The sequence below is a fragment of the Cucurbita maxima genome, unplaced genomic scaffold (assembly GCF_002738345.1).
Source record: "Cucurbita maxima cultivar Rimu unplaced genomic scaffold, Cmax_1.0 Cma_Scf00020, whole genome shotgun sequence".
NCBI lineage: Eukaryota > Viridiplantae > Streptophyta > Magnoliopsida > Cucurbitales > Cucurbitaceae > Cucurbita > Cucurbita maxima.
In genome coordinates, this window is record NW_019272036.1 from 3,602,134 (window position 1) to 3,628,168 (window position 26,035).

The following is a 26,035-nucleotide window of genomic DNA, read 5'->3' on the forward strand; positions in this document are numbered from 1 at the left end:
AAGACAACACGTTTTTCTAACCTTCTTTTATCCAATTAACTTCTGGCACGTGTCAAGCCGCTGTCCTGACGCCAGCCTTATGAAATTAAATCGGATAGTGACAAAGGACCCAGTGGGCTTGGCTGGTTATTATCCACTGCGTCTCGGTCCCATGGTTTGGCCCACGCTCCTCACAGCTTCACACCCCGACTTTTGTAATTTATTTTAAATCATCTTTATAATATAATTTTTTAATTAAACTATTAATTAAAAAAAATTAATGTATCTTAATATTTTTTTTTCCAAATTTAATATTAAAAAATGTCATAATTATCATCACCTTGTTATATTTTATGTCAAATATGTTAATGAATTTATATTTCAAATGATAATTTTAATACACATTGTATTATTATAATTATTGGAATAAATTTAAAATTATTTATAATTTAGTCTCTGTTTTTCCGTCCATAGCACATTAATAGGTGGGGCCAACTCCCAACTTTTTCTAATTTTCCTCTCATCTTAATGTGATAATTTAAAAAAAAAAAAGCAAATTAAAATTATAACACTTTTTTTTTTAATTCAAATTTATTAAAATAATATATAACATGAAAATGCCACGTTAATAAAGAACAAAACATTAAAAAATCAACGATAACTGTCCTACCCAAACTAACTTCACTTGCAGTATGATCTTTCTTGAGTCGAGATTGACCTTTAATCGGGCATGTGTTGAGAATTGTTGGAAGAGGAGTCCCACATTTACAAATTAAAGGATTGATCACAAGTTTATAAGTAATAATATATCTCCATCCACCCGAGATAAATCATTAGAGTTTATACTTAAAGCGGAAAATATTATATCATCGTAGGAGTATGTGATACCTAAACTGTATCCATATCAGACACTTTCTTTTACGAAAAAAAACGAGGTAGGTAATGCTATTATTTTCATTTTTTTATATATATAATCAAACGATGACAAACCGTAAAATTTATTTGAAGAGAAAGAACAATTAAGAACTTCCTAGATTTTTATTAACTTTGGTTCGTTAGGTTGATAATTGACTTTAGTTAAGAACTTCGGTTTCGATGAGTTTCTCTTTTCTATCTATTTGGTGGTCTCGTTTTTTTATTTGTTTTCGCCTATTTTATTCCATGATCAGATGATTCATCTCGCCCGGCCACATTTTTTTTTTATAGAAAAGAGAAATAATTCTCTCTAAAAATTTATAAAATTAAATTCCTAAGAGCTATAAATGTATTTATTTTAAATATAGAGAAAATAAATATGACGGGATATTCAAAACAATTTCCTATCTAAATGATAAAATTGTGGTAACGATGCTGACATGGATATAATTTAATACATAAAGATATTCGTGATTTTTTTTTTTTTTTAAATTAAACGCATTGTGTATCCAACGGATAAAATTATAAAAGGGTGATTTAGTAATTTGATTTTTTTTTGTTAATATATATATATTTTTAATTAAGATATTATATAATTTAAAGGTTATAAATTTTAATATAAACATAATTCAAGGATAATTTACATACATTATTTTCTTATTTTCTTTTATTTGGTCGAACGGATAAATCTTCAAAGCCACAAAAATGATTTTTGAAAAAACATAAATTATTTATGAAATCGAGATATTTATTATTATACAAATTCTTAAATATTTTTTTTATTTAAATTACAAATTGAATAATCGAATGTTTTTTTTATAATAATTTGATAAATAGTTATAAATAATCATAAAATAATGGTAAATATTAGTTATTTTGCATGTGCTGTTCAACTGTCAACCATTATAGCCCACATAAATTATGATATTTATCATTATCTTTCTTTTTTCTTTTTAAATAAGGAGATATTTATTTTCACTCACTTTCCATTTATACCCTTTCCCCACGTTTCTTCAATGCACTAAATCACTCACCTGTCAATTATTCAATCCACTGTCTATTTAATCTCGTATTTAATAAATTTGATTTATACAATATGGAAAATGACAATTATTTTAGCTAACCCAAAAAAGTTCTAAATTCAATGACTTATTTTCCTCATGTGTTAAATATATTATTTAGAATTTAATAAATCAATTGAAATTTATTTACAATTATACCCCTGTCCTTCTTCTTTTCTTATCTCTTTCAACGAGAGCCACACGAGATCAAATGATTTTTTTTATAAAGTATATTTCTCCGTTCCCATTTGGTCGAAACTAATAATTTAACTTTTCATCTTTAAAAATAATCATAAAAAATATGTTTGGAAGATGATTGGAGTAAAAAATATTGATTTTATCATTAATTTTATTTTTGTTTAGCTACATAAATAATAATAATAATGAAAAAAAAATCTATATACATCACTCACGTTTAAATTAAAAAAATGATAAACACATATATATATATATATATTTTAAAGTGAGTGAAGAAGAATAAAAGTTAAAATTAATGGAAAAATTGGCTATATTTTTTTTGTCCATTCAAAATTGAATAACAAATTTAGCATAGGGCGCATATTCCACCTTTTACTTTTTCTTTCTCTTTTTTAGATAATTAATTTTATTAAACGTGAAACTTCAATAAAAATTCATACACAGAGAAAGAAAAAAACAATTTAATGGAAAAAAGAAAAAAGAAAAAAGAAAAAGAAATATCCACCTCTTGTGTAACGTGAATTTGATGGATCATCAGTATTTCTTTCCATCTTTTTTTTTGTTTTTTTTCTCTGGAATGCTAAAATCCCTTTTTCTATTTGCAGAAATTCAATTTCAATTTTCAAAGCCCTCATAGCCCTTTTAATCGCACAGCTATTAATGGCCGTTGTCATGTCCGACAACCGCCCATCTCGCCGTGTTATGAATGTTCCTTCTTCTCCGGCTCTTTCTCTCACCCTTGTACTCATCTTCTTCACACACTTCCTCTAAATCTTTCTGCAAAAATGCACCTCTAATGGTTTTTTTTTTTTCTTTTTCTTAGGCTGGGGTTTTCCAGAATGCGGTGGATATGGGCGCCGACGCGCCGGTGAGGAGAGAGGACAGCTGCAGTGACAACTCCGAGCCGGCGGGATCGAGGTCGGCGGAGGATTTGGGTGCCGAGCCTGATGATGAAGACGAAGATAAGTTACTGGGGAATAGAAAAAAGAGAAAGAATCGTCATACTTCAGAGCAAATCAGAGAAATGGAGAAGTATGAAACTCAAATTTCTACACTGTTCATCGTTTATATATGGAAGAAATAGGAAGATTAAACAAAGTTAACGAACGAACTCCATTTCTTGTACTGATTAATGGAAGAAATATAAAGAAAATGGGAATGGATTTAGAAGATTGAAGCAAATTTAGAGGACTATTTGCAGGGTGTTTAAAGAGTCTCCTCATCCCGATGAGAAACAGAGGCAGAAACTCAGTGAGAATCTTGGTCTTCATTCTAAGCAAATCAAGTTCTGGTTTCAGAATCGAAGAACACAAATCAAGGTTTTCAGTTCTGCACATTTTTTCAACAGTTTTTCTCCTCTGTTTCTTCTTCTTCTTCTTGTGCTTGTTTTTGCTACCTTTATCTGTTTCTCTTTTGTAGGTCAGTCTCGAGCGTCAGGAAATGGAGAAATTGCGAGAAGAAAACCAAGCACTGAAGGAAATGATCAACAAATCTTCTTGCCTTAAATGTTGTTCTTCAGCAAACTCCATCGCCATTTCCATGGATTCCATGTTCACAAGTTCTGACCAAAAGCAACAACAATTAGTAACTGAAATAGTTCGACTCAAAGCCGAGGTTTATTATCTATCTCTTGTTTTCGTTTCCAATTTCTTCAAATTTATGGAACGAACCTTCGATTTACAGGTCGAGGGATTGCGAACGGCTCTGGAACAATACGCTCCTGCTGGAACATCGAGGTCAAGATCGGGGGAGAACGAGGATGCGATTGAAGGTAGAAGGAATTTGGAGAAATCGAAGAGGATTTTCGGTCTGGAGAAAGCTAGGGTTATGGAGATAGCGATGAAAGCGATTGAGGAGGTCGTGAAGATGGCGGATTCCGGGGAGCCGCTTTGGATTCGAAGCTTTGAAACAGGACGAGAACTGCTGAATTACGACGAGTATATGAAGCAATTCGCGGGCGAACACGAGCAGCCGGAGGGAGAAATCGAAGCGTCGAGAGAATCCGGCGTGGTGTTCGTAGATCTTCATCGATTGGTTCAGAGCTTCATGGATGTGGTGAATATTTAAATTAAACCCTAACTCGACTAAAAATTTCTGGAATATTGTTGCCTGATCGGATTCATGTATTTCTTTGTTGTTGTTTGCCGGTGAAGGTTCAATGGAAGGAAATGTTTCCCTCCATAATCTCGAAGGCGTCGACCATCGAGGTCGTCTGCAATGGCGACGGGTCCACCAGGAATGGCGCAATTCAACTCGTAAGTCTCTCTCTCCGAAGAATCTGCAAAAGAGAATTTCTTTTTAAAAATAATAAATTTAGGTAATTACTTAAATAATAAATTTGTTTGGTAATTGAAATGAATTTATTAATTTTTTTCAGTGATTTTCTTACCAAAATAAGCATAGTTTACTCAACTATATATATATATAAAAAAGTAACTTTATTAATTACAAATATTTTCCCCTCAAATTTTGTTAAAAATCGACCTACCTATGAACTAAATCGACCTACCTATGACTCGAATTTTTAATTTTTCAAAAATCGAGAAATTAACTAAGTTAGTCAAATTTCTCGATCTACTTTGTAAAAAATATTAAAAATATTAAAAGAATTATGAGAATCCAACCTCATAAACCCACTTCATATTAGTAATGCTTACGGAAATTGATTTTATTTATATAATTTCTTTAAATGTGCTTATACAAAAAATATTTTTTTTTATAAATAAAATTAAATATTATGCAATGTAAGCTATATATAGAGAATGTTTACCCCAGGTTCTCACCTTTACCGATGTGGGACAAGGACAGCCACAAACAGTTTTTCCTTTTCTTTTTCTTATTTTATTTTTCCTTCTTTTTTATTAATGCATTTATTAAAATGATTTAGTTTTATTATTCTCTCTTTTCCTATATGATATGGAAAATCAACCCAAGGGAAAGTATGGAACGGATTACCTTGATGATCAAGATCAAGAGTAAAGAAAACTCGTTTCTAAACTCGTGATTCGAATCACTCCACAAGCAAGATCGATCATGTCTAGCTTGAATGATTCTTGTTGATCAAATATCTCAAGGCAAGAACACTTCCATGAGATTCGAATCACTCCACAAGCAAGATTGATCATGTCGAGCTTGAATGATTCTACATGCAGCCTAAACTACATAGAATTGCAAAGAAACTTAGCCATTGGCTAAAGAAGAGCACAAATGCTTCTTTTTACTATATTTTTCAAGTCCCTTACACATACAACATACATGGCTTTATATAGCCTCAAAATGAAACTACTAAAGTCATTCCAAGAGTTGTAACATTCATACTTAATGGCCATAATTAACCATTATGTAATTGTAACATATAGTAAATAAAGTCTTAAAATGCATAAATGAAATACAATAACTCTAAATTGTAACCCACCCAAAATTTATAACAATCAAACTTCATTCTTCTTCAATGTGGCATGAATTGAAACATCTTTTGATAATTTTGACAACCTTTTCTTCACATCTTCATTGAAGTATATTGTATGATTGATGTCTTTTGGTTCATATCACTATACTTCTATGTCTTGTAGCTTGATATGTATTTATGACATCAGCAATAAATAATGAATAATTGAAATATATTAAGTGTAATAAGATGTGGTTTGGAAAAGTGTTTATCGTAGAAGCTCATTTTTTCTGCCAGGTTTGCAGATGTTTGCGGAGCTCCAAATGCTCACTCCCGTCTTCCCTCCAAGAGAAGTCTATTTCATTCGAACTTGCAAACGACTAAGTCTCGAAAAGTGGGTCGTCGCTGATGTTTCGATCAACAACGTCGGTGATAGTATAGACTCATCCTCCTCCTTTTGTAGGAAACGACCCTCAGGTTGCATCATTGAAGATACATCTAACGGTCATTGTAAGGTATGAATCTCACAATATGAATTAAAGATTTACTTTAACTAATCTATCCACCTAAACGTGGTCTTGTGTGTTAGGAATCATGACTCTCCACAATGGTATGATATTGTCCACTTTGAGCTTGGACAATATCATACCAATGTAGAGAGTCGTGATTCCTAACATGGTATCAGAGTCATGCGCTTAACTTAGCCATGTCAATAGAATCCTCAAATATCGAACAAAGAAGTTGTGAGCCTCGAAGGTGTAGTCAAAAGTGGCTCAAGTGTCTAATTAAGGGTGTACTTTGTTTGAGGACTCTAGAGAAGGAGTTGAGCCTCGATTAAGGGGAGGCTCTCCAAGGGCTCTATAGATCTCAAGGGAGACTCTCTAGTGTGCTTTGTTTGAGAGGAGGATTATTGAGAATTGTTGGGAGGGAGTCTCACATTGGCTAATTTAGGGAATGAAGCAAAACTACTAGAACTTATGCTCAAAGTGGACAATGTCATACAATTGTGAAGAGTCGTGATTCCTAACATTGTGACATATCAGGTCATAGTGTTAGAGCACTGGGAATGCCAGAAGACCAAACTTCGAACGATGTATCAAACCATGGTCAATAGCGGTTTGATATTCGGGGCAAGGCATTGGATGGCCACAATGCAAACCCATTGTGAATGGCAGGTTTTCTACATGGCCACCAACGTTCCCATGAAGGATTCCACTGGTAAAACTCCTCAGTCATTACTAATCATTCAATCCTTCAAAGTTTTATGAGATCTCAGTTTCTAAAAACTCATAGGAATCACCACTCTTGGGGGGAGAAAAAGTGTTCTACGATTGGCACAGAGAATGACATCTAGTATTTATCAAGCCATGGGTGCTTCTAGCAGCCATACATGGACCAAGGTCCAGAGCAAAATAGGTGAAATCATAAGAGTTGCTTCAAGAAAGAACTTAAATGATCCACGGGAACCTCTTGGTTTAATCTTGTGTGCCGTTGCTTCTGTGTGGCTACCTATTTCTCCTAAACTCTTGTTCGAATTCTTGATCAATGGATCTCGACGAATCGAGGTATGCCTCACTTTTGGCAACACGATTTTCCCTCTGTGTAAGCATATATACGTCGGTGTGTATCGTTCTATACATTGCTATTAAAATGTTGAATCAATGACTTTCAGTGGGATGGGATGTTGAGTGGACCAGTTGAAACGCTAGCAGTGTTTGCCAAAGGACAGAATCGAGGCAATGCTGTTACTATCCAAGTGAGTACATATCAATTATCGAATTAATACTCATTAATACTCATTTTGACAATCCAAACGATTGTTGCAGGCAATAAAATCAGATGAACCCAACAAGTGGATTATACAAGATAGTCTAACAAACGATTACGAATCATCAGTGATCTATGCTCAAATTGACATTACAAGCATGCAGTCTGTGATGGCTGGGTGTGACCCGAGCACCATCACGACGTTACCTATGGGCTTCTCGATCCTCCCAGACGGGCACCCACCGAGGGCATCGGTTATCAGTAAAAGCAAAGAAGAGAGGGTCACAGAAGGAGGTTCGTTGCTAACAATAGCTACTCAAATCCCAGTTAGTTCCTCCGGTACAGCTGAAAAAACGTCGCAGTCTGCTGAGTATGTTAACGATTTCATATCACATACGTTGGAGAATATTAAAGCAAGCCTTCAAGTCGAGGATGATTAGGTATTAATTATTAATATTTCTTATTGAAATTTATTCAAATCAACATATTTTTTACCCTAACCTTATAGTGATTTAGACTGTTAGGCTGTTCAAGTACACATTATTTAACTTCTTTCCTTCCTTTTGTTCTTCTGGAGAAAACAGTAAAGTAAAGTTTTTAAGGTAATTCAGATAGAGTTAATTGTACCTAACGCATTAATTCATTCCCTCGTCATCTAATTGTTAAATTAAAAAAGTGTGGTAAAAAACACGGATTATCCTTGAAAAGATATTTAAATGAACTATGAAACGTTGGAACAAATAACTTCTATGGTATTTAAAACATTACGACTACTCTGTCACTTATGGCGAGGTAATGTGGTCGTTATGGACAATGAAGTGACTAACAGATGACAATCAATGGGAGTGGTCGTTGACGATTAGGAAGTTGTAGTTGCTAATGGTATTTGACAATGATTGATAGTAGTTATCATGCACCACAAGTATGAAAATAGATAATTAACTTGTTAAATTATGAATAAACTAAAAAAAAGTAATAATAATTTGTTAATTATACTATATTTATTCTTTCTTAACGAAGGAATAAAGTGAAAGATTCATTAATCTAATTATAATAGAGTTAATGGGATATATCAAATAGTAAGACAGATGTATTACGTAAAATCTTTAGTTTAACGATTAAATAATCATAGTAATTAATTAACATTATAATGCAAATCTCATTATAAGGAGAATTTGGACGGCAACAATACCACACCATAATCATCGGCAGTTATCTCACTGTTCAGAACGCATCAATTGCAGAGACGAATAGAGATTCTAAGAATTTGGAAAACAACATCCATCAAACAATCTTCAATCATTCATTGACCAGAAACAAGAATAGATCTACAAAACGCAACCGATTACGATTAAACCTGTTGCTGAGACTCCAATGGAATCCCAAGGTCCCCAGCCGCAGCTTCCGCCACCTTCTGCTTCGAATTCCTTGCCGGAACCGGAATGGCGAGGAACGTCTTCATCTTGCTAATCGGCCGGCATTTCTCAAGTTCCACAAAGTCTCCGACCTTGAACTGGTTATCCGGATCGTGTGCCTGGTACTTCTTCTTGATTCTGATGCGCCGTTTGTACTTCGGATGAGGCGCCAATCGCACGACTTCGACGGCAACGGTCTTGTCGTTGGTGGCGCAGACCACGCGGCCTTGCAGGGACTTCATGGCCCTAATGGAGGGGAGGAAATTGAGAGTTTGGGGAGGCGAGGGTGCGGGCTTAGAGAGGAATGAGAGAGGAGTTGAGCCATGGAGGAAAGAGGTGGAAAGTGAGAGCTTCTTGAATCTCTGTAATGGAGGAATTTGCAGGACGGACGAGGGTGTTAGAGTTGCAAACATTTTCTAGGGCTTTTTGGGATATCCGAATTGGAGACGAAGATAAGAAGGGTTTTGTTATCTGTGGATTGGGGAGCGACAAAGATGACTGGGAGAAAGGGGGCAATCGTGTGTGGGAGAGCTCATCGTAACCAATATTGGATGCTTCAAGGAGGTATTAAATAATTAATTTTAATATAAAACAAATATTTTATCTTGTTTTCACTTTATCACCAAAATCATGTCTACTGCTAGACTAAAATGTCTCTAAAATATACTATAGAAAGATGTGACTAGTTCTGAACTCTTTATATTTGGGTTATATGCTATTAAAGACATGGTTGTTGTTTATTTGCTTTTTTCCGTCGTTAGTTGAAACCCCAGTTCATCTATGAGGTGTCGATAGACAGTCGTAGTTGTTTTTGTTCGCTTTTAGCTTATAACATCTTTAAAGCGTGATTCGAGACTTGATCGTTCGTGAAGATTGTTTGTAGAATTCTACTAACTTATTTACCAAGTTAGGACAAATGCGGCACAATTATTATTATGTTATCACAAGAATCGGATAACGAAAAATATATGATATTTATGATGGTTAATAACACTAGATTGATACAATGATACAAATTATACAAAAGCCATTTTGGTTTTACACAAATCAAAATCCAAATTAAAGTGTGTTCTTTGTTCTTCTCATTCTTCCTCCTATTTACACAAGGAATGAGATAGAAAATTGTCAAATCCCAAATGTGGGAAGAAAAAAAAAAAAAAAAGGAACCCCAAATTCATTGATAATTCACTTTCTTTTGCAATTCTCCCTATCCCTCTATCTAATTGTCATCTTCCTGCACCTTTTTTGTTCTTCAATCCCTCTTCAATGGCGGGCCGTTGGACTTTTCACAGCGCTCAAATTTTCCACGTACGAAACCTTCTTGTTTGTCACTATATTCCCAGGCGTATTTCCGTTTTTCGCATCTGAATCGGCGTTTAATTCATCCGACTGCCCCAGTGAAGCCTTCTTCGGCTCGTTCTCGCTTTGTTCCTGACCCCAACCCATGAAATCCAACAGTGTCATTGAAACCGGCGTTTCTGTGCCGTTGTCTTCTCTTTTGCATGGCGTTTTTTCCGGTGGAGTTTCGCTCGCTGGTTTCCTCTTCGGTGCTGTCTGTGATGGATTTTGAGTTACGGCATCAGCGTGGAGTACGTCTTCGATTCGAGACATCACTGTGAAGGCTAGGCTTTCCAGTATTCTGGAGTAGCTCTCCAAAATGGCGTGCCCTACGTCCTGCAATGGAGGAAAAAGTAAGTTCTGATTGATCTTGAAAGATTTCAAACAAGTTTGGTTTACGTTTCTTTTCTGTTCTTTGTGATGCTTCTCCTACTTCTCTTGTTAAACTTGAATTGAAAAGATAATTATCGAGAGTCTAGACAAGGAAGAAGCATTGTTATACCCGATTGAATTGAATTTTGCTGATATCTAGTGAAGATTGTGGGATTCCGGGAAATCGGTGCTTAAGTATTAGCAAGATGGTCTCTGCTCTCTCTTCAAATAGTTCTCTCTTTTCCAAGCTCACTGCTGAAGCCCAAGCAGATTTAACATCTTTCATCTTCCTCCTCCAAATCACTATGGAAGCTTCAATTCTGTCTTTGAGATCTAGGATTTTATGATCTGATGTTAAGTCCATGCTGGAAAGAAACTGATCAGGATCAAAGAACTCAACTGTTATACTTCTGTAGATGGAATCCCCTAGGCTTGCCCTTCCATTCTGTAAATCCATAAAAACAAAACTTAGTTTCAGGTGAAGATTCATTTCGAAATCATTACCAAAACATATTCAATTTCGCTTACTTTAGGGAGAGATTCAATGTAATCTTCAGGGATCTCCATTTCTGATATGATTTGAGCATTTATAGCCATGGCTGCCTTCAGGACCTGGTTCACACAATCCTTCTGGTACTGCAGAAACTTTCTTGACATTTCTGATAAACCATTTGGAGGAACTCTTGCTGTAGGTAGCCACCACTTATCATCTTTTCTCTTGTTATTTCCTTTCTCCGAGTCATCGGCATCTCTCGATACATAATAGAACTCATTCTGTTCTTTAAAATTATCCAGACAACCCTGTGTTTTGTCATGGCAAATCCAATATCACATAGGATTCATTCTGACTGAAGGAGAAAAAACAAGTAACAATACAGTAAATTGTAGGCATAGTTCTTACAATTAACATGGCATCAAGCTTCCTCAAAGCTGGGATGTTCAAGTGCAAGTCATTTCGTTGCCGGGTCACCATTATCTAAAACAGCCATAAACTTCATTTGTAAGATTGAATGAGAAAGGAAGGAACATTTGAGTCAAGCTCCAGGTGTTCATGAATTCCCTTACCTAAGGTTGTGAGAATCATACAAGTCGATTCTAACTACAGATTCGAAATCGAAGGTTTACCTCCATATTGGTTCCATCCTTGGATTTCTGTTGTGAAGGAACAAACTCAACAATGTAGTCTGTGACGGATAAGAGCAAATCGATTTCTTTTCTCCATCTTGTTTTTCTTTCTAATGACATTGGCTCTAGACGCCATTGTTCTCCGAACACAGAAGCTGCAACATTGACAGAAGTTTAGATCCCAACAGAGATTTCTCAGTTACCATGTTAGAAAATTCTAAGTACATACCAGCAAGGTTTGTGATTGCATTAGACAATGCCAAGGCTGAGGAAACACCCTTTCCTCCCCCAGACATGTCTTCTCCCAAGAGTAACTTTGCAAACCTCTCTTTCATTTGTTCCATTTCTGAATTATAACCCGAGATTGGAGGAGAATGTTAATTGCAGAATCAAACAAAATGCATTCCTCCTAGAATGAACAATACCTATTTTGATACCTTAACTTCACATGGCTCGTTACGGTCCTCGAACTTTATGTTTGTTCTATTTTAGCCCCCTTAACCCTCAATATGCCTATTTTGAATCCAAAATTTCTAAAAAAAACTAACCATTGTTATGTCTTAATTTTAATAAATCTTTAGTTATTAACTTTAACAAATGAATAATGTGGCTTGAATATGTGCCTTAGCTTTGATTGACATGTACCTTTGAGCAAGAGGTCAAAGATTCAAATCCCTCCGAGTTATGTATAGGTTGATTAAGGTGAGTAGTGATTAAATGAATATTAGATCTTAAAAGAATGGCTAGGAATTGAACCTAAGGCCTTCTTGTCTCTGGGTTCCTTCTCAGTGACAGCATCTTCATCCTTGGTCAACTTCAGCTTCAGAGACTTTTCAGGTCGATTGGTTGGTGTCAGCGGCTTCTCTGCAGAGTTGTTGTGAACTGGCGTCGATCCTTGGCTTCTTGATGTATCCTCGTCGACAAGAGAGTCCAACATGCCGGCACCCTCGATGCTCAAGCTCTTGGCATGTCTGCCAGAATTCTCGTGCGTTCCTTTGAAATGACATAATTTGGATTTGAAACCTTCGTGCTCCTGCTCCATAGCATGAATCATCTTCAGTTTCTTGATGAAACTTTTGACGGAAAACGCAAGGGACAACAAACCGGCAACTGGGTGATCAATTGCTTCTGGGTTTCAGACAGCATAGAGAGAAAAGGAAGGGAATTAAGAAAAAAAAAAGGAGGAAGAGAAGCAGGATTTTTAGACAAAAAACAAGAAAAATGGTGGTGGGATGGTTTTGTTTTGCTTCTCTTTACCTCCTTTGAACTGAGGAATAAGGAAAAGATTTTGGTTTTGCTCTCTCTCCCCCTCCCTCCCTTCCCCTTTATTTGGATTTCTTCTTCTCTCTCTATTTCTGAGAAGCAGATCGATGCAACGTGAGGTGCATCTTAAGAGAAGGGTGGTTAGAGAAAGAATGAATGAAATATTTTCAACTTGTTTTCGTTTTTTTTTTTCTTTTCTTCTGAAGGCTTCAATTGGATGGTTCTGCTGAAAATCTTGAGGTCAAACTTTGCCAAAAAGAAAAATGGGAACACACCCATCCTTCATTCTTAACCATCATCTCTCCCTATAATTGATACCCATTTTAAGTGCAGGAAGAAGACCACTGATTATTCTTTTATTTTCTTTTTCAATTTTTAGTCTCAAAATAGTTCAATGCTCTTTTCTTGCCCTTTCTTAGTATGTATTCATGGGTAACAATTTTGTCTACATTAAGCTTTAATAATACTATATGTATTGGGGTAGAAATTAAAATTTGAGAATATAGTGATTAAATGGTGTTATTAAGTTAATTAAAGTTTTGAAGTAGATCTGTCATTTGTTTTTAAAATTCCTTCCATATAAATGTAAGTGGGAAGGGGGTCATGGAGTTGTTTTTCAGAATCAGAGCCTACTTTCATTATTGTTTCATTTCCTTGTTTATTTCTTTATTATTGTTCTTGGTGGTTGATTTTGGCAGCTATCTACTTTCTAGGCTTTTTCTACGTCTCTGTCGGTTTATATCCTTTTAATGTAAATGTGTAATAGTCAGCGGATATTATTTTTTTTTAGACTTTCTCTCAAGGTTTTGCATCCGGTAAGTTAAGTAAAGGTTTCCACACCCTTATATGCAATGTTTCGTTCTCATCTCTAACCGACATGTGGGATCTCACAATCCACCTCTTTGGAGAGGCAACGTCCTTGCTAGCACACTTCTCGATATTCGGCTTTGATAACATTTGTAACAGCCTAAGACAACCACTAACAGATATTGTCCACTTTAAAGCATTTTAAAAATCGTGAGATTGACAATGATTCATAAAGAGTCAAAATGGACAATATTTACTAGCGGTGGTTTTAAGCCGTTACATTGAAAAACATAAAGTTATATTTTGGTGATTTAAATTAGATTGGCGTTTTAAATTATGTTAAATTATATGAAATAAGTGAAAATAAGAAAAATTGAATCATTCACGTTTATGAGGTTAAATAAATGAAATGAATTTAATAGTGTTGACTGAAAGTATAAGTTGGAATACAAGGGGTTAGGCCTTAGCTATAGCTCTCAGCTAACAAAGCCAATCCTAGTGGGTAAGTGTAAGTTGTTCTACATTTATAATTAAAAGTATTTATTTCGTACTCCTATTGAAAATAATAATACCTTATTCACTTATATTTAAATATTACAAATCGAATTAGAGCTAGGTTATTGGGCGTGCTAGCGAGGACATTAGACACACCCGTACAAATCATATCAGAGTTATGTTATTGGGTGTGCTGATGAGGAAGATGTCCCCCAAGGGGTAGATTGTGAAATCTCACATTGGTTAGATAGAGAAACGAAACATTCTTTATAAAGATGTGAAAACGTCTTCCTAATAGACGTGTCTTAAAATCTTGAGGGGAAGCAGAAAACTATATATACCAATTTTTTATTATTATTTAAGAAAAAGTTAGAAATTTAATTCTTAAATACGAATAAACAACTCATACATAAATATTATTATTCTTATTATTTAAAAAAGTGAGGAATTTAATTCTTAAATACGAATAAACAACTCATACATATAAAAATAAATTCCTAAATACGGAGAAACAACTCATCCATAAATATTATTATTCTTATTATTTAAAAAAGTTAGGAATTTTGACATTTTGTTTCTTCCTTTTTGTTCAAAGGAGGAATAAAGCACATTTAGAAAGCTTCAGCAAACGTCATCGTTTCACCATCTTCCAATCCCATTCATAAGTACTCCGTTCATATTTGGAATTAACCGCTCAAATTAGTCTTTCTTAAAAGAGTTGGATATCAGGTGCATCACTGATTTGGCCGGCCTTGAAAATCAACAAAGAAACGAGGTTAATCGAAGGTTAGATTATGAGTATTATTATGCTATTTTGTTTTCAATATTCTTCGTCTATAGACTATTTCTAAACTCAATTTTGGTCTCGTTAGATTCGGAGGAAGAAATCGAAGGTTAGATTTGGGCATTTTTTTTTTTTTTTTTTTTTTGATTTAACTAAGCTTAGGACTTCTAATTTNTTTTTTTTTTTTTTTTTTTTATGATTTAACTAAGCTTAGGACTTCTAATTTATTCTAAAATAATTTAGGGATAAAATAGAAGGAAATAATGAAATCTGGAAAATTGGAGGAAATATACGTTTTTCAGGTTTGAACACGCGCACTCTTCATGGAAAATAAATAAATAAATAAATAAACGCTTGTCCATCTTCTGGGGTTTGAAGGAAAATCCAAAGAAATTAACGCAAAAATCACGTCGTCTGGGATTTGAAGCTCCGCTCGTAGGCGACTGGAAAAGTTGGCGCGCGCGTTGGGAGCCACGAGTACGATACGCCTCATCTAGCTGCGTGTGGAGTTACATGAGCGCGTGGGTGACCCATTTTCTTCCTAATTTGACATTTGCTCAATAATTTGACCGGTTCACTTAGTTTTAAACCGGTTCCCACAAAAAGAAATTGGGTTGATTCGTTATCTTGTAAGTATGTTTAGGGCATGATTCCTATTCGTGAACTAACTAAAAGGGGTTAGAGCTTTCTTGATACACAGATTCTATTGTCACGCACGAGGAGCTCTAGGAATTGTAGAGAGTATACTATTGAAGTAGTTCCATTTGTGCCTTTGTGGAGGGATGCGAATAGCCAGTTTACTGTTTTCACTTGAAAAAGGCGATGTGACAGGTAGTTTGTTGTTCTAACCCGAGGAGGGTGTAAAAACAAGCAGTTTACTGATCTTAGAAGTAAACTGTTGTTGCCTTACCCCACTAAGGAGGATCTTTATGTTAGAACCTAGTAGACAAATAGTGTGGAATACGGTCACTGTTTCAAGAACAAAGGGTCACTCTATAGTTATGAGATTTACCCTATGCCTTTTCCCATGGGCCACAATGAATCGAGGCAATTAACACAAGGTTGACGAGGGATCCCACCATGGACCATATTCTTCGCCAATTTGAGTTTTTCTCACGTCTCGATCGTCAGTACAAACCACTATGTGTGGCCCCATCCCATTCCCTTTCCTAACTTTTTTTTATTTTTTTGTTTTATTGTTATGTTACCAAAGTGTACTTTAAGGGGATTTGAGTGGCTATCTTCTTCTTACTTGGGTTATTATTATCAAAGTCATGGTCGTTGCTTGTTGCTTGTTGCTTGCTAGCCTATAACATTGGTTTCTTAAAGTGATCTCCAAACGTTTTTTAAAAACTTGTTTGTAACAATTTGACTTTTAGACAATTTTTTAAAAAACGACTTTGAGTTAATTTTCATTCCATTTTACTTTTCTAGATGCGATTGAATTAGAATACTTTTAAAGCATTATTTTTTGAACTAAAAAGAATATAACATATCAATTATTGATTTAGTTGGTTTAGTTGAGCTGTTCAAATCCTACCCTCTACATATTTTTATATAAAGTATTTATTTAATTGATACTTTGATAGAGTAATTAACAAATAATTACTACTAATGTATTTTATAATTACGAATTTAATTTCTAAAGTTATTCCCAAATTAATTTATAAAATTTAAAAAAAGGGGTGATTTTGACATTATATCTTACCTACTGTAATTTTTGTTATAAACTTCCATTTTGGAAACAATTTTCATACAAATAAGTTCATTAATAAATAGAAAAAAGAATCTAAAAATATAATATTATAAACCGAACGAACTTTACTCCTAAACAAATCACAAAGCAAAATCCCTAAAGAGCTCTCATATTTCAGAAAATTGCTGCAATCCGCCGAAGCTTTTTTGGAGCCCTAAAAATGGAGAAGATAGGAGTTGCAATGACCGATCCAATGGTGAGTTACCTCGAAAAACAGCTTGAACAACGCTTCAATCTCTTCAAGCTCTGGATTCATCCTCTCAACTCCGATTACCTTCAGCAACACGCGCAATCGATCAGAGCAGTAGTCGTCAGTTCCAGTTCCGGCGCCGACGCAAATTTGATCGACGCTTTGCCGGCTTTGGAAGTCGTAGCGAGCTTCAGTGTGGGAATCGACAAAATTGATTTGGCGAAATGCGTGGAGAAGGGGATTAGGGTTACCAATACGCCCGATGTGTTGACCGATGATGTCGCCGATGCCGCAATTGGTCTGGCCATTGCGGTTTCGAGGAGGATTTGTGAGTGCGATCGGTTCGTCCGGAGTGGATCGTGGACCAAAGGCGATTTTGGATTGGGAACGAAGGTATGCCCTGCATTTGTTTGTGTATAAATACAGAGGATAGAATGCGCTGATTATTTGATGGGTAGGAATAAGTTAAATTACAAAAATATCCTTAAACGGTATGAAAAGTTCAAAAATAAATACTTTCTTTTTATAATACTCTTCAACGTTTTTTTAGGATTTAAAAAATACCCTTTAGTTATGAAAAGTATTTTTAAATTTAAAAAATTCATTAATACGTTTAATTTTTCTTAAAAAAAACTTTTAAAATATATTTATTTGAAAAATATTAAAGAAATTTCAAAAGTAATATTAAAAATTTAGAGATAATCTATGAGAAGGCGGTAAACGGTTTTAGTTTATATATAACATTTTTTTTTTATATATATATAAAGGTAAAGAATATCAATGCTACTTTAGAAATTTCATTATTATACTTTGTAATAGTATTATTAACTTATTTAAATATATACTAACAATGATATTTTGAACTTTTTAGAGCTAAAAAAATATTTTTCAAACATTATTAAAAATTGAAGTATATTTTTTAAATAAATTATTAATCATTTCCATCCAAAATTAAAGGTATTTTTAAAATGTTTTAAAGTTAAAAAATATCATTGAAGTTTTTAAAATTTAAAATATTTTGAATCATAATATAAAATTTAGAGATATTTATAACTCTTAGAAATTTACTATTAGAAAATATGTATTCCATAACCGTAATCAATTATTTATTTTTATTAAGTTAAATCAATACAAATTTATTGTTAATTTTTTTTTAAAAAATACATTTTTTTTTATTGGGTACAGTTCTTTATACATCCATTTTATAATTATTTATTCTTCCATAATTTTAAAAAATAAATTTTTAACATGTAATTTTTTAAAAAATATATAATCAAATCAAATGTAAAACTTAACTAAATTTAAAAATAAATAAATAAATATTTTAAAACTAACCTTTTAGTTTTTATTAAAAACAAGAATTTAAATAAATATTAATAATTGATCTGAGTTTAAAAAAAATATATTGTTAGGTACGAGAATCGTTTTGATTGAAAAACTTGACAACTCGAACAGTTATTCTAAGTTTAAAAAATTTCTCCCATTTTTAAAGACATTACATCCTAAAACCTTCAAACAAACACAAGTTTCAGAACTCAGACGTCATATAATTTTACTTGATTCAGTAGTTGTTGTGTATTTCAGTTCAGTAAAAAATCAGTAGGAATTCTTGGGTTGGGAAGGATCGGCTTAGCCATTGCCAAGAGAGCTGAAGCATTTGGGTGCTCCATCAGTTATTGCAGTAGGAATGATAAGCATCACAGTGTTTACAAATACTTCCCCACCGTCCTAGACTTGGCCGCAAACTCCCAGTTTCTGTTTGTGGCATGCAATCTGACCCAACAAACTAACCACATTATCAATCGAGAAGTAATCGATGCATTGGGGCCAAATGGCTTTCTTATCAATGTTGGACGAGGCGCTCACGTCGATGAATCGGAGCTCATCTCTGCCTTGCTCAATGGTTGTTTGGCTGGGGCAGGACTAGATGTATATGAAAACGAGCCCCATGTACCTAAACAGTTGCTCGAGCTTCAAAATGTAGTCCTATTGCCTCACGTTGCATCGGATACCAACGAGACTAGCACTGCAATGGCTGACCTTGTAATTCGAAACTTGGAGGCACATTTCAAGGATGAGCCTCTACTTACTCCCGTAACTTAGCCTAAGTTTAAGAAGTTTGTGTTTGGAGCGATGAGTTGTGTGAAGTTATGAAGTTTCACTATGAAATAATAAACGTCACTATGTACCGCATTTCGATAATGGATGTTTGTTTGACTAAACCATATAAATCAGAGTCAATTAAATACCACTGACTTTAGAAAAATACAAACAGGTTTATTAAAAAAAAAAATTACTCTTCAAAAATAAAACTAAATTTCAAAATTGCTCCCATATGTTAGGGGATTGTTGCAGTGCGCTGGAACTTTTGGCTGCCCTGAAAATGGAGAAGATAGGAGTTGCAATGACCACTCCAATGTTCACTTACCTCGAAAAACAGCTTGAACAACGCTTCAATCTCTTCAAGCTCTGGATTCATCCTCTCAACTCCGATTACCTTCAACAAAACGCGAAATCGATCAGAGCAGTAGTCGGCTGTACCAAGATCGGCGCCGACGCCAATTTGATCGACACTTTTCCGGCGTTGGAAATCGTAGCGAGCTTCAGTGTGGGAATCGACAAAATTGATTTGCCCAAGTGCCGGGTGAAGGGAATTAGGGTTACTAATACACCCGAGGTGTTGACCGACGATGTTGCGGATGCCGCAATTGGACTGGCCATTGCGGTTTCGAGGAGGATTTGTGAGTCTGACCGGTTCGTCAAGAGTGGATCGTGGACGAAAGGCGGTTTGGGATTGGGAACGAAGGTATGCTTCTTTTTATTGTGAATTGCGATAGAGTAGAGATGGTTGTGAGTTTGTTTTAATCGTTGCATTACTTGGTGTCTGTTGCGTTATCTCTCGTCTGATTTTGCTCAAAGTGATTACTTAGTGATATTTGCTTGTTTCGATTGAGCTGGATTGTAGAGGAGAGAAGCCTTCGAACTTGAAATATTAGATTGCGGAACATTTTTGTTAGATTCCAGATATTTTGGTGGAAATTGAAAGACGTAATCATTTCCATTCATTCAATCTTATTCAACACCAAAGATTGCTCTTCACTGCCGTCCGACATCATATGGTTTTTCCTAATCTTATCCCGCTCTTCAACTCCTGGAACAAGAAGTATAATCAAGTCTTGATGATGATAGAATTTTCCCTAACCATTAACTCTTGCGAATTCAGGTTACTTGATTTGATTGATTGATTTAGTAGTTGTCTGTTTCAGTTCAATGGTAAATCAGTTGGAATTGTTGGATTGGGAAGGATTGGTTCTGCCATTGCCAAGAGAGCTGAAGCATTTGGTTGCTCCATAAGTTATTGCAGTAGGAATGAAAAGCATCACAGTGGTTACAAATACTTTCCCAGCGTCGTAGACTTGGCTGCAAATTCCCAGTTTCTGTTTGTGGCATGCAATCTGACCCAAGAAACTAAGCACATTATCAATCGAGAAGTAATTGATGCATTGGGGCCAAATGGCATTCTTATCAATGTTGGGCGAGGTGCTCACGTCAATGAATCTGAGCTCGTCTCCGCGCTACTCGAAGGTCGTTTAGGAGGGGTAGGGCTAGATGTATTTGAAAACGAGCCCCATGTACCTGAACAATTGCTTGAGCTTGAGAATGCAGTTCTTCTGCCTCATGTGGGAACGGATACCATTGAGACCACCATTGCAATGGCGGACCTCGTGATTGGAAACTTGGAGGCACATTTCAGGAACGAGCCTCTGATTACTCCTGTGATTTGATTTTTCCTTACTTCTAGACATCTCCCCGTAGTCTTTGATACATTTGAGCTAGAATGTTAAAACTATTGTTGTTTTATATGGTCTCTCTTGTTTCCCAGAAAGATTGTTGTCAAGAATTCTTTGGTGGACAAAATCTATTTCCATTTCTCATTCAGCTGTCCCCTTATTTATCAGAATGTGTAGGTTTGTTGTTAGGGATCTCAGTTTGTAAATATGACTCCATTTTGACAAATCTTGGATAATTTCTGACCATTAGAGTCAACAAGGAGGTCGTTGCCAGTAATTGATTTTCTTTATCCAACAGTTAGCATTTCTTGGCAGAAAATAGAAATTTAGAAAAAGGGACAATGAAAGTTATTCGAATAGGATTAAGAGTGTCTCCCCGGGACTTCAATATTTACAGAGTATACCCACAAAAGCATCAAAAGCATTTTGAACAGAAACCTTCAAACAATCCCATAATGTAATTTGGACACTTCCTATCATCTCCCTTACATTGGTTCGATCTTTCCCTTCCAATCGAATTGACCTGCCATAGAAAAGGAAAACACCTTCCTTTACTCTCTCTCTTTCCAGCTTCCCAAGCTCTCGAGAGATTCATATATAGAGAAAACACAACTCAAATCACTGGGGCGAAGATGTCACCCCTTTGAAGATGAGAAAGTTGAGAGTCCCCAGTTTGAAGTAGATGAAAGACCCCTTGGAGTGGGTGAAGAAACAACCAAAATTTGAACCCACCACACATTGCCATCCGCTCCCATATCTGTGGTCAAAATCCTGCAAATCCACAAACAAACAAGTTCAGAAATCAAAGCTTGAGATTCTGCCATTAAAGACGAGAAAAAAACATCTGCAATCCACCATATTCTCTACACATACCCATCAAACGGGGGAAGAGAGAGAGAGAGGGGGGGGGGGGGGGGGGGGGGGGGGGGGGGGGGGGGGGGGGGGGGGGGGGGGGGGGGGGGGGGGGGGGGGGGGGGGGGGGGGGGGGGGGGGGGGGGGGGGGGGGGGGGGGGGGGGGGGGGGGGGGGGGGGGGGGGGGGGGGGGGGAAGAACCTTTTTTATGTGAGCAGCAATGGATTTGCAATCGAAAACATCATAGAGATCCAAAGCTTTAGACGCAGCGTCCATGGCTTGGATCTGCATCTTGCTAGGCATATCTGTGTCCTGTACCGAAGCTTTGCCTTCCAACATCCTTTAGCCCTTTTCTAAAAACAGAAAACTGTCTGGGATTTGTTCTCGCCGATCTCTTTGCGTCTTATCTTCAAAATCCAGAAAAGATTTTACCAATCTCGAATGTTTCGTTCTTCCAGGAGTAAAATCAAACACAGATATAAGAAGGACGCAAATGGACGATGATTTTAAACAACGAAAAACTCTGGAATCCCCTCTCCCAAATGTGACGGAATCTTTTGACATTCGAGTTTAACCTGGCACAGATTCCAATTAATACTATTTTTCAGTCATTTTCTCTCCCCACTTTAAGGACCTTTAACAATATTCTATTAATGAAAATCTCATTTTTCATTATCTTCCTTACACTTTTCCCGCTGAAGATAATTATGGGTAAAGGATAAAGCTGCTGAGGCCAATAATGAAGCCAAGTTTTTCGTTGGATTTTTCTGTTAACGAGTCGACGTGGGATAGGGCCGTTAGGTTATGTTCCAAAGTTAAATAACACTGCACAGACAAATTTACTCGCTCTGTGATGTGGATCAAGGTGAAGGGTCCTCGTGGATTGTTTGCAGCCTTCCGATCAAAGGCGGTCTGAAGATCCACAACAAAGTTCTTAGATAAATCAGTCAAAATGGAGAATTTTTCAGTGTTGGATTGGACAATGGACAAGGGTTTTAGATAAATCTAGAAGATAAATATGAAAGATGAAATCTTTTTGACGCCAATCTTACCAGTTTCAGTGACTTATCCAATTGCTTGATAAATGATAAGGAAAGAGAAAAAAGTTTAAAAGGAAAAGTCTTGGCTGACATACAGGAGTGAGAATGGAATCATATTCTCTACCGTTTTCAAAGAGAGATCATTTCTTTTGGCATTGGAGAAACCCACTTATTGTACAAGAGAATCCATCAAGAAAATAAATGGGAGATAGATCTCATTAAAGAACCAAGGAATATATCAATGGAAAAATATCAATAGCACTAAATTGGTGATAGTGACTTTGGTTAATGCACATCATAACCCCCCATGTACGTTGACAAGGACTCCTTGAAAATTCCCACATGCGTAGCTACATCTTTACAGAACTTATACCATCTTCTTATCTAATTCTTCCGATAATAGTTTTAGGGCCACATTCCATGCAGAATCCTTGATCAGTTCTCTTCCAGAACCTGATTTTCTGCAATGAAATAAGAGTATTGCTTCATTTTGAGTCATTTAAAGCCATCCAGAGATGGTTGAGGAGACAAATCTGATACAGTTTTGTTAACACTCTTGCACAGAAACAGAAAGATCTTTACAAAGGTGGACTCTTTATTGATTGAGGTATCTCTGCACAAACCAACAAAAAAATAATCTGCGGACAAATTTCTTATCAACTTCATTCACAGACAGATAACTGCATTGATATGAAACTCAGGAGTCAGTGAGCCTAGTTGGTGCAATAACTGCAATAGAATCTCATTCATATGTGCACGAATTCTTCTTGAACACGATGGCTTTGGTGCTGGTAGAATCAATGCCTACTGGACAAGAGATTTGCTTTATATGCGTTGTTCTCACTAGCTTCCCAACAACGTTTCCTCGGGATCGAATTTTGAACACCAACGTCATTGGAACCGGACCACTTGTTGAGGGAAAAGACAAAGTTGATGCAGCTCCATACATGGGAACCTTGATTCCTTCCAAATTGACAGATACTGTCCGGTGACTGTTTCTTGGTTGGTAATATTTCCTCAACTGCACATAGGATCATCATAAGGCATATGATTTAATGTCTTTGGTCGATTTTCGGTTACAGAATCACAAATTCTTGAGAAGATTTACATTCCAATCCTGGATTTTGTGTTTAACCCTTAGCTTTAATGCCTAGGGCAAGCCTACGAATGCAGACCTCCAATCCAAGCTTTTTTTTCAAACCAATTAGTTCCAAAGCTGTGAGTCAAAAAACAGAAACTCAGTAGAAGTTCATTACCTGACCAGATGCCACAACAATCTCTGAATAAATTAGATCAATTGGTGTGGAGGTAACATGAATGCCAAATATTGTTGCAGGGTTGTATACGCTTAACCTCAATGTGCTATTCAATGTCAGTAACTTGGTAGGAACCCCAGTGGAATCTGAACCTTCCCCAACATAGAAATTATGCACAGCCAAGCTCTGAAAGGATCAGATTGTACATTAAACAATGAACGCTCTGTTCATGAAGTTGGAAATTGACACGGTCAAGAAGAGAGTTTAAGTTTAAAAGAACTGTGACGGATATATATAAAAGATGAACATACTTCAAGCTATCAGTTCCTTTATTGTTTGACGATCTTCTTGAATATGTTCTGGTCTATAGGTTGTATAACTGCGTCCTTAGTTTAAAAGTTTTTTTTTCTTTTTTTTTGGTCAAATATAGGGTCTTATGTTGAAATTTCTAGCGTATCATTTCTTCTCTAGTAAACATAGATGATCACTTCACGTGCGTGAAGGTTTGAGCAACCTTCACTACTTCTTTAATCTTTAGATGATCACTTATTTATTCATCAGGAGGGTGAAGAATATATAAATATATCCAACCATATCAATAGCTATTAGTAACTTGATTACCTTGACAGAAATCTGTGCCTTGAAGGGCCTGCTGGCGCCCCAAATGATCAAGCATAAAAGAGTGAACAAAGTAATGAAACTCAGCAGAGCAATTATTGCCTGAAAGCGTCGTGAGAGAGCCTTGTCCTCAAGGTCATCATAGGGCCCTTCTTCCATAATCACATTACACTCAGGCCACCCCTTGTCATTGCTCTGTTTCTTGCTCCCTTTTCTGCCTGAAGATGACCGGAAAATACCGGAAAATCGGCTCGCAGATGAGTTTCTTGAATGACGACCGAACGACGGGTGTGAAGGTGACTCTATTGGGCTATTGTTATAGATTGGAGTAGTGTGCATTGATGAAGATTTATCCCCATCGTTAGAACACCTTGAAGGGCTCTGCACATAGTATGTTGGTCGCTTTGGTGACCTTGAAGGCGACGATGGCGCCAAACTGGTAATATCAGACTCAGATTTTGCCGATAGCATTTCTTCAGAGATATTGATAATTGAAGATAGTTTCAGAACAAAAATCAGATAGCAGTTGAAACCCAGATGAAGATTTAGAAACAAAAAGCACTAACGCATTCAATACAACCTTGTATTACTAGAACAAGGAATCGATACAACTCCATTTCAAAATGGTCGTCTCAGAATTCCAAAACAGGGAAAACTCTGCAACTCTGCAACTCCTACTCAAAGGCCCCAAGAAGGAAGAAGATGAAATGGGGTAAGCTCTGAGCACCACCGAAGGCCAAAAGGCTCGAAGCAAAATGACAACCACTAGTGGGGGAACGAGTGTCGGCAGCTGCTTGTTATTGGATAGATTAAATTATAAAATTTCCCCGTTTTCTTTATTTTTTTCCTTTTAATTTCAATTGGTGTGGAGATTTTTACAATCTTAATTGTTTAGTGGTTAGTTATAAATTCTTTTTTCAATTTTTTTTTTAAGACTTAGAGAAGATTTGTCTTAGTTGAATTTTGTTTAAATGATTGCTCGTGAATTTTTTTAATAAACAGATGCAAAATGGGTAGATTTAAACATATAATTTGTCCAACATATTTTAAAGTTGCATTATTCGAATTTTTCTTTTACTTGATTTAAAAACTACATACTCAAATTACATATAATTGGTGATTTTATATTTTGCTTTTAACAAAAAGTAGGTTGAAACTGCTTTTTTTTTTTTTTTTTATTTTTTTATTTAATCAAATCATGTGTGATCAAATTGTGCTAAGTTTAGCCATTAAGATTGCCGAAAATCACATTGGAAAGTTAAGGCAATAATTTATTATTTTTAAGAACAATATAAAATATAGAATGTCACCTAATAGATTAAATGCCAAAAGATTCCCATAAAGTGGCACCAAATTGGGTTGGGCTGCTAGTGATGTAGTAGTTATAACCACAAGATCAAGACAAGCAATAATTCATCATTTTTATAAAAGTTTATGGAATAATAATTATTAATTATAATTCAGCTTACTTATTTTATTTCTTGGTATGCCAATTTGAGGTTTCTGTACCAACTACCAACAAATGTGTATAACATCTGAATTTTTCACATTATTCCATCTTTATCTTTCATATATTTCCGCAGTTATTATAATGTATTAATTTTTTTTTTTTTTTTTTGGTAAAA

The 26,035-nt window shown here is 35.6% G+C and overlaps 6 protein-coding genes and 3 long non-coding RNA genes across 10 annotated transcripts; 4 read left to right on the forward strand and 5 right to left on the reverse strand.

Annotated features, from left to right (window-relative positions):
• The first annotated feature begins 2,661 nt into the window (after positions 1-2,661).
• Positions 2,662-7,876, forward strand: LOC111494591 (homeobox-leucine zipper protein GLABRA 2-like). Of its 2 annotated transcripts, XM_023144558.1 has the most exons (12): positions 2,663-2,894; positions 2,977-3,185; positions 3,355-3,472; positions 3,573-3,767; positions 3,837-4,208; positions 4,307-4,408; positions 5,847-6,056; positions 6,585-6,759; positions 6,835-7,106; positions 7,214-7,297; positions 7,368-7,628; positions 7,662-7,876. In XM_023144558.1, exons 1-12 carry the CDS (start codon positions 2,814-2,816, stop codon positions 7,746-7,748), a joined length of 2,166 nt encoding a protein of 721 aa, XP_023000326.1. In that variant the 5' UTR covers positions 2,663-2,813; the 3' UTR covers positions 7,749-7,876. The 2 variants fall into 2 exon arrangements, with proteins under 2 accessions (XP_023000325.1, XP_023000326.1); XM_023144557.1 differs by having other exon boundaries at positions 2,662-2,894; positions 7,368-7,876.
• LOC111494679 lies at positions 3,180-3,950 on the reverse strand. The gene is made up of 2 exons (XR_002720205.1): positions 3,824-3,950; positions 3,180-3,714 (listed from the first exon to the last, which is right to left on the reverse strand). It is a non-coding gene; the product is annotated as an uncharacterized LOC111494679 (long non-coding RNA).
• A 606-nt stretch (positions 7,877-8,482) lies between the features above and the next one.
• LOC111494663 (30S ribosomal protein S17, chloroplastic-like) lies at positions 8,483-9,209 on the reverse strand. The gene has a single exon (XM_023144635.1). The coding sequence runs from the start codon at positions 9,134-9,136 to the stop codon at positions 8,660-8,662; it is 477 nt and encodes a 158-aa protein (XP_023000403.1). The 5' UTR covers positions 9,137-9,209; the 3' UTR covers positions 8,483-8,659.
• A 530-nt stretch (positions 9,210-9,739) lies between these two features.
• LOC111494607 (rop guanine nucleotide exchange factor 12-like) lies at positions 9,740-13,271 on the reverse strand. The gene is made up of 7 exons (XM_023144582.1): positions 12,315-13,271; positions 11,788-11,904; positions 11,559-11,713; positions 11,335-11,409; positions 10,962-11,234; positions 10,564-10,878; positions 9,740-10,397 (listed from the first exon to the last, which is right to left on the reverse strand). The coding sequence occupies exons 1-7, from the start codon at positions 12,610-12,612 to the stop codon at positions 9,987-9,989; spliced, it is 1,644 nt and encodes a 547-aa protein (XP_023000350.1). The 5' UTR covers positions 12,613-13,271; the 3' UTR covers positions 9,740-9,986.
• Positions 10,288-12,436, forward strand: LOC111494678. Its single transcript, XR_002720204.1, has 3 exons — positions 10,288-10,414; positions 12,187-12,260; positions 12,348-12,436. It is a non-coding gene; the product is annotated as an uncharacterized LOC111494678 (long non-coding RNA).
• A 1,491-nt stretch (positions 13,272-14,762) lies between the features above and the next one.
• LOC111494675 lies at positions 14,763-15,506 on the forward strand. Its single transcript, XR_002720202.1, has 2 exons — positions 14,763-14,909; positions 15,286-15,506. It is a non-coding gene; the product is annotated as an uncharacterized LOC111494675 (long non-coding RNA).
• Positions 15,507-16,726: 1,220 nt separating this feature from the next.
• LOC111494888 lies at positions 16,727-20,734 on the forward strand. The gene is made up of 5 exons (XM_023144872.1): positions 16,727-17,246; positions 18,438-18,955; positions 19,002-19,008; positions 19,138-19,659; positions 20,120-20,734. Exons 1-5 carry the CDS (start codon positions 16,824-16,826, stop codon positions 20,636-20,638), a joined length of 1,989 nt encoding a protein of 662 aa, XP_023000640.1. The 5' UTR covers positions 16,727-16,823; the 3' UTR covers positions 20,639-20,734.
• A 240-nt stretch (positions 20,735-20,974) lies between these two features.
• On the reverse strand, positions 20,975-22,128 carry LOC111494671 (dynein light chain LC6, flagellar outer arm-like). Its single transcript, XM_023144644.1, has 2 exons — positions 21,698-22,128; positions 20,975-21,415 (listed from the first exon to the last, which is right to left on the reverse strand). The coding sequence occupies exons 1-2, from the start codon at positions 21,833-21,835 to the stop codon at positions 21,263-21,265; spliced, it is 291 nt and encodes a 96-aa protein (XP_023000412.1). The 5' UTR covers positions 21,836-22,128; the 3' UTR covers positions 20,975-21,262.
• A 644-nt stretch (positions 22,129-22,772) lies between these two features.
• On the reverse strand, positions 22,773-25,245 carry LOC111494630. Its single transcript, XM_023144607.1, has 3 exons — positions 24,414-25,245; positions 23,793-23,978; positions 22,773-23,557 (listed from the first exon to the last, which is right to left on the reverse strand). Exons 1-3 carry the CDS (start codon positions 24,879-24,881, stop codon positions 23,279-23,281), a joined length of 933 nt encoding a protein of 310 aa, XP_023000375.1. The 5' UTR covers positions 24,882-25,245; the 3' UTR covers positions 22,773-23,278.
• Positions 25,246-26,035: the final 790 nt, after the last annotated feature.

Coding starts and splice junctions, on each gene's coding strand:
- LOC111494591 (XM_023144557.1), top strand. CDS start 2,814: ATGGCCGTTGTCATGTCCGACAACCGCCCATCTCGCCGTGTTATGAAT. Junction 3,473..3,572: donor ATCGAAGAACACAAATCAAG/GTTTTCAGTTCT, acceptor TCTCTTTTGTAG/GTCAGTCTCGAGCGTCAGGA. Junction 3,768..3,836: donor TAGTTCGACTCAAAGCCGAG/GTTTATTATCTA, acceptor TTCGATTTACAG/GTCGAGGGATTGCGAACGGC.
- LOC111494663 (XM_023144635.1), bottom strand. CDS start 9,136: ATGTTTGCAACTCTAACACCCTCGTCCGTCCTGCAAATTCCTCCATTA.
- LOC111494607 (XM_023144582.1), bottom strand. CDS start 12,612: ATGATTCATGCTATGGAGCAGGAGCACGAAGGTTTCAAATCCAAATTA. Junction 11,714..11,787: donor TGCAATCACAAACCTTGCTG/GTATGTACTTAG, acceptor TCAATGTTGCAG/CTTCTGTGTTCGGAGAACAA. Junction 11,410..11,558: donor AGGATGGAACCAATATGGAG/GTAAACCTTCGA, acceptor TGGCTGTTTTAG/ATAATGGTGACCCGGCAACG.
- LOC111494888 (XM_023144872.1), top strand. CDS start 16,824: ATGGAGAAGATAGGAGTTGCAATGACCGATCCAATGGTGAGTTACCTC. Junction 17,247..18,437: donor ATTTTGGATTGGGAACGAAG/GTATGCCCTGCA, acceptor TGTGTATTTCAG/TTCAGTAAAAAATCAGTAGG. Junction 19,660..20,119: donor GTTTGGGATTGGGAACGAAG/GTATGCTTCTTT, acceptor TGTCTGTTTCAG/TTCAATGGTAAATCAGTTGG.
- LOC111494671 (XM_023144644.1), bottom strand. CDS start 21,835: ATGTTGGAAGGCAAAGCTTCGGTACAGGACACAGATATGCCTAGCAAG. Junction 21,416..21,697: donor TTGCTGCTCACATAAAAAAG/GTTCTTCCCCCC, acceptor GTGGATTTGCAG/GATTTTGACCACAGATATGG.
- LOC111494630 (XM_023144607.1), bottom strand. CDS start 24,881: ATGCTATCGGCAAAATCTGAGTCTGATATTACCAGTTTGGCGCCATCG. Junction 23,979..24,413: donor AGGCACAGATTTCTGTCAAG/GTAATCAAGTTA, acceptor TGATCCTTTCAG/AGCTTGGCTGTGCATAATTT. Junction 23,558..23,792: donor TTGTTGTGGCATCTGGTCAG/GTAATGAACTTC, acceptor TCCTATGTGCAG/TTGAGGAAATATTACCAACC.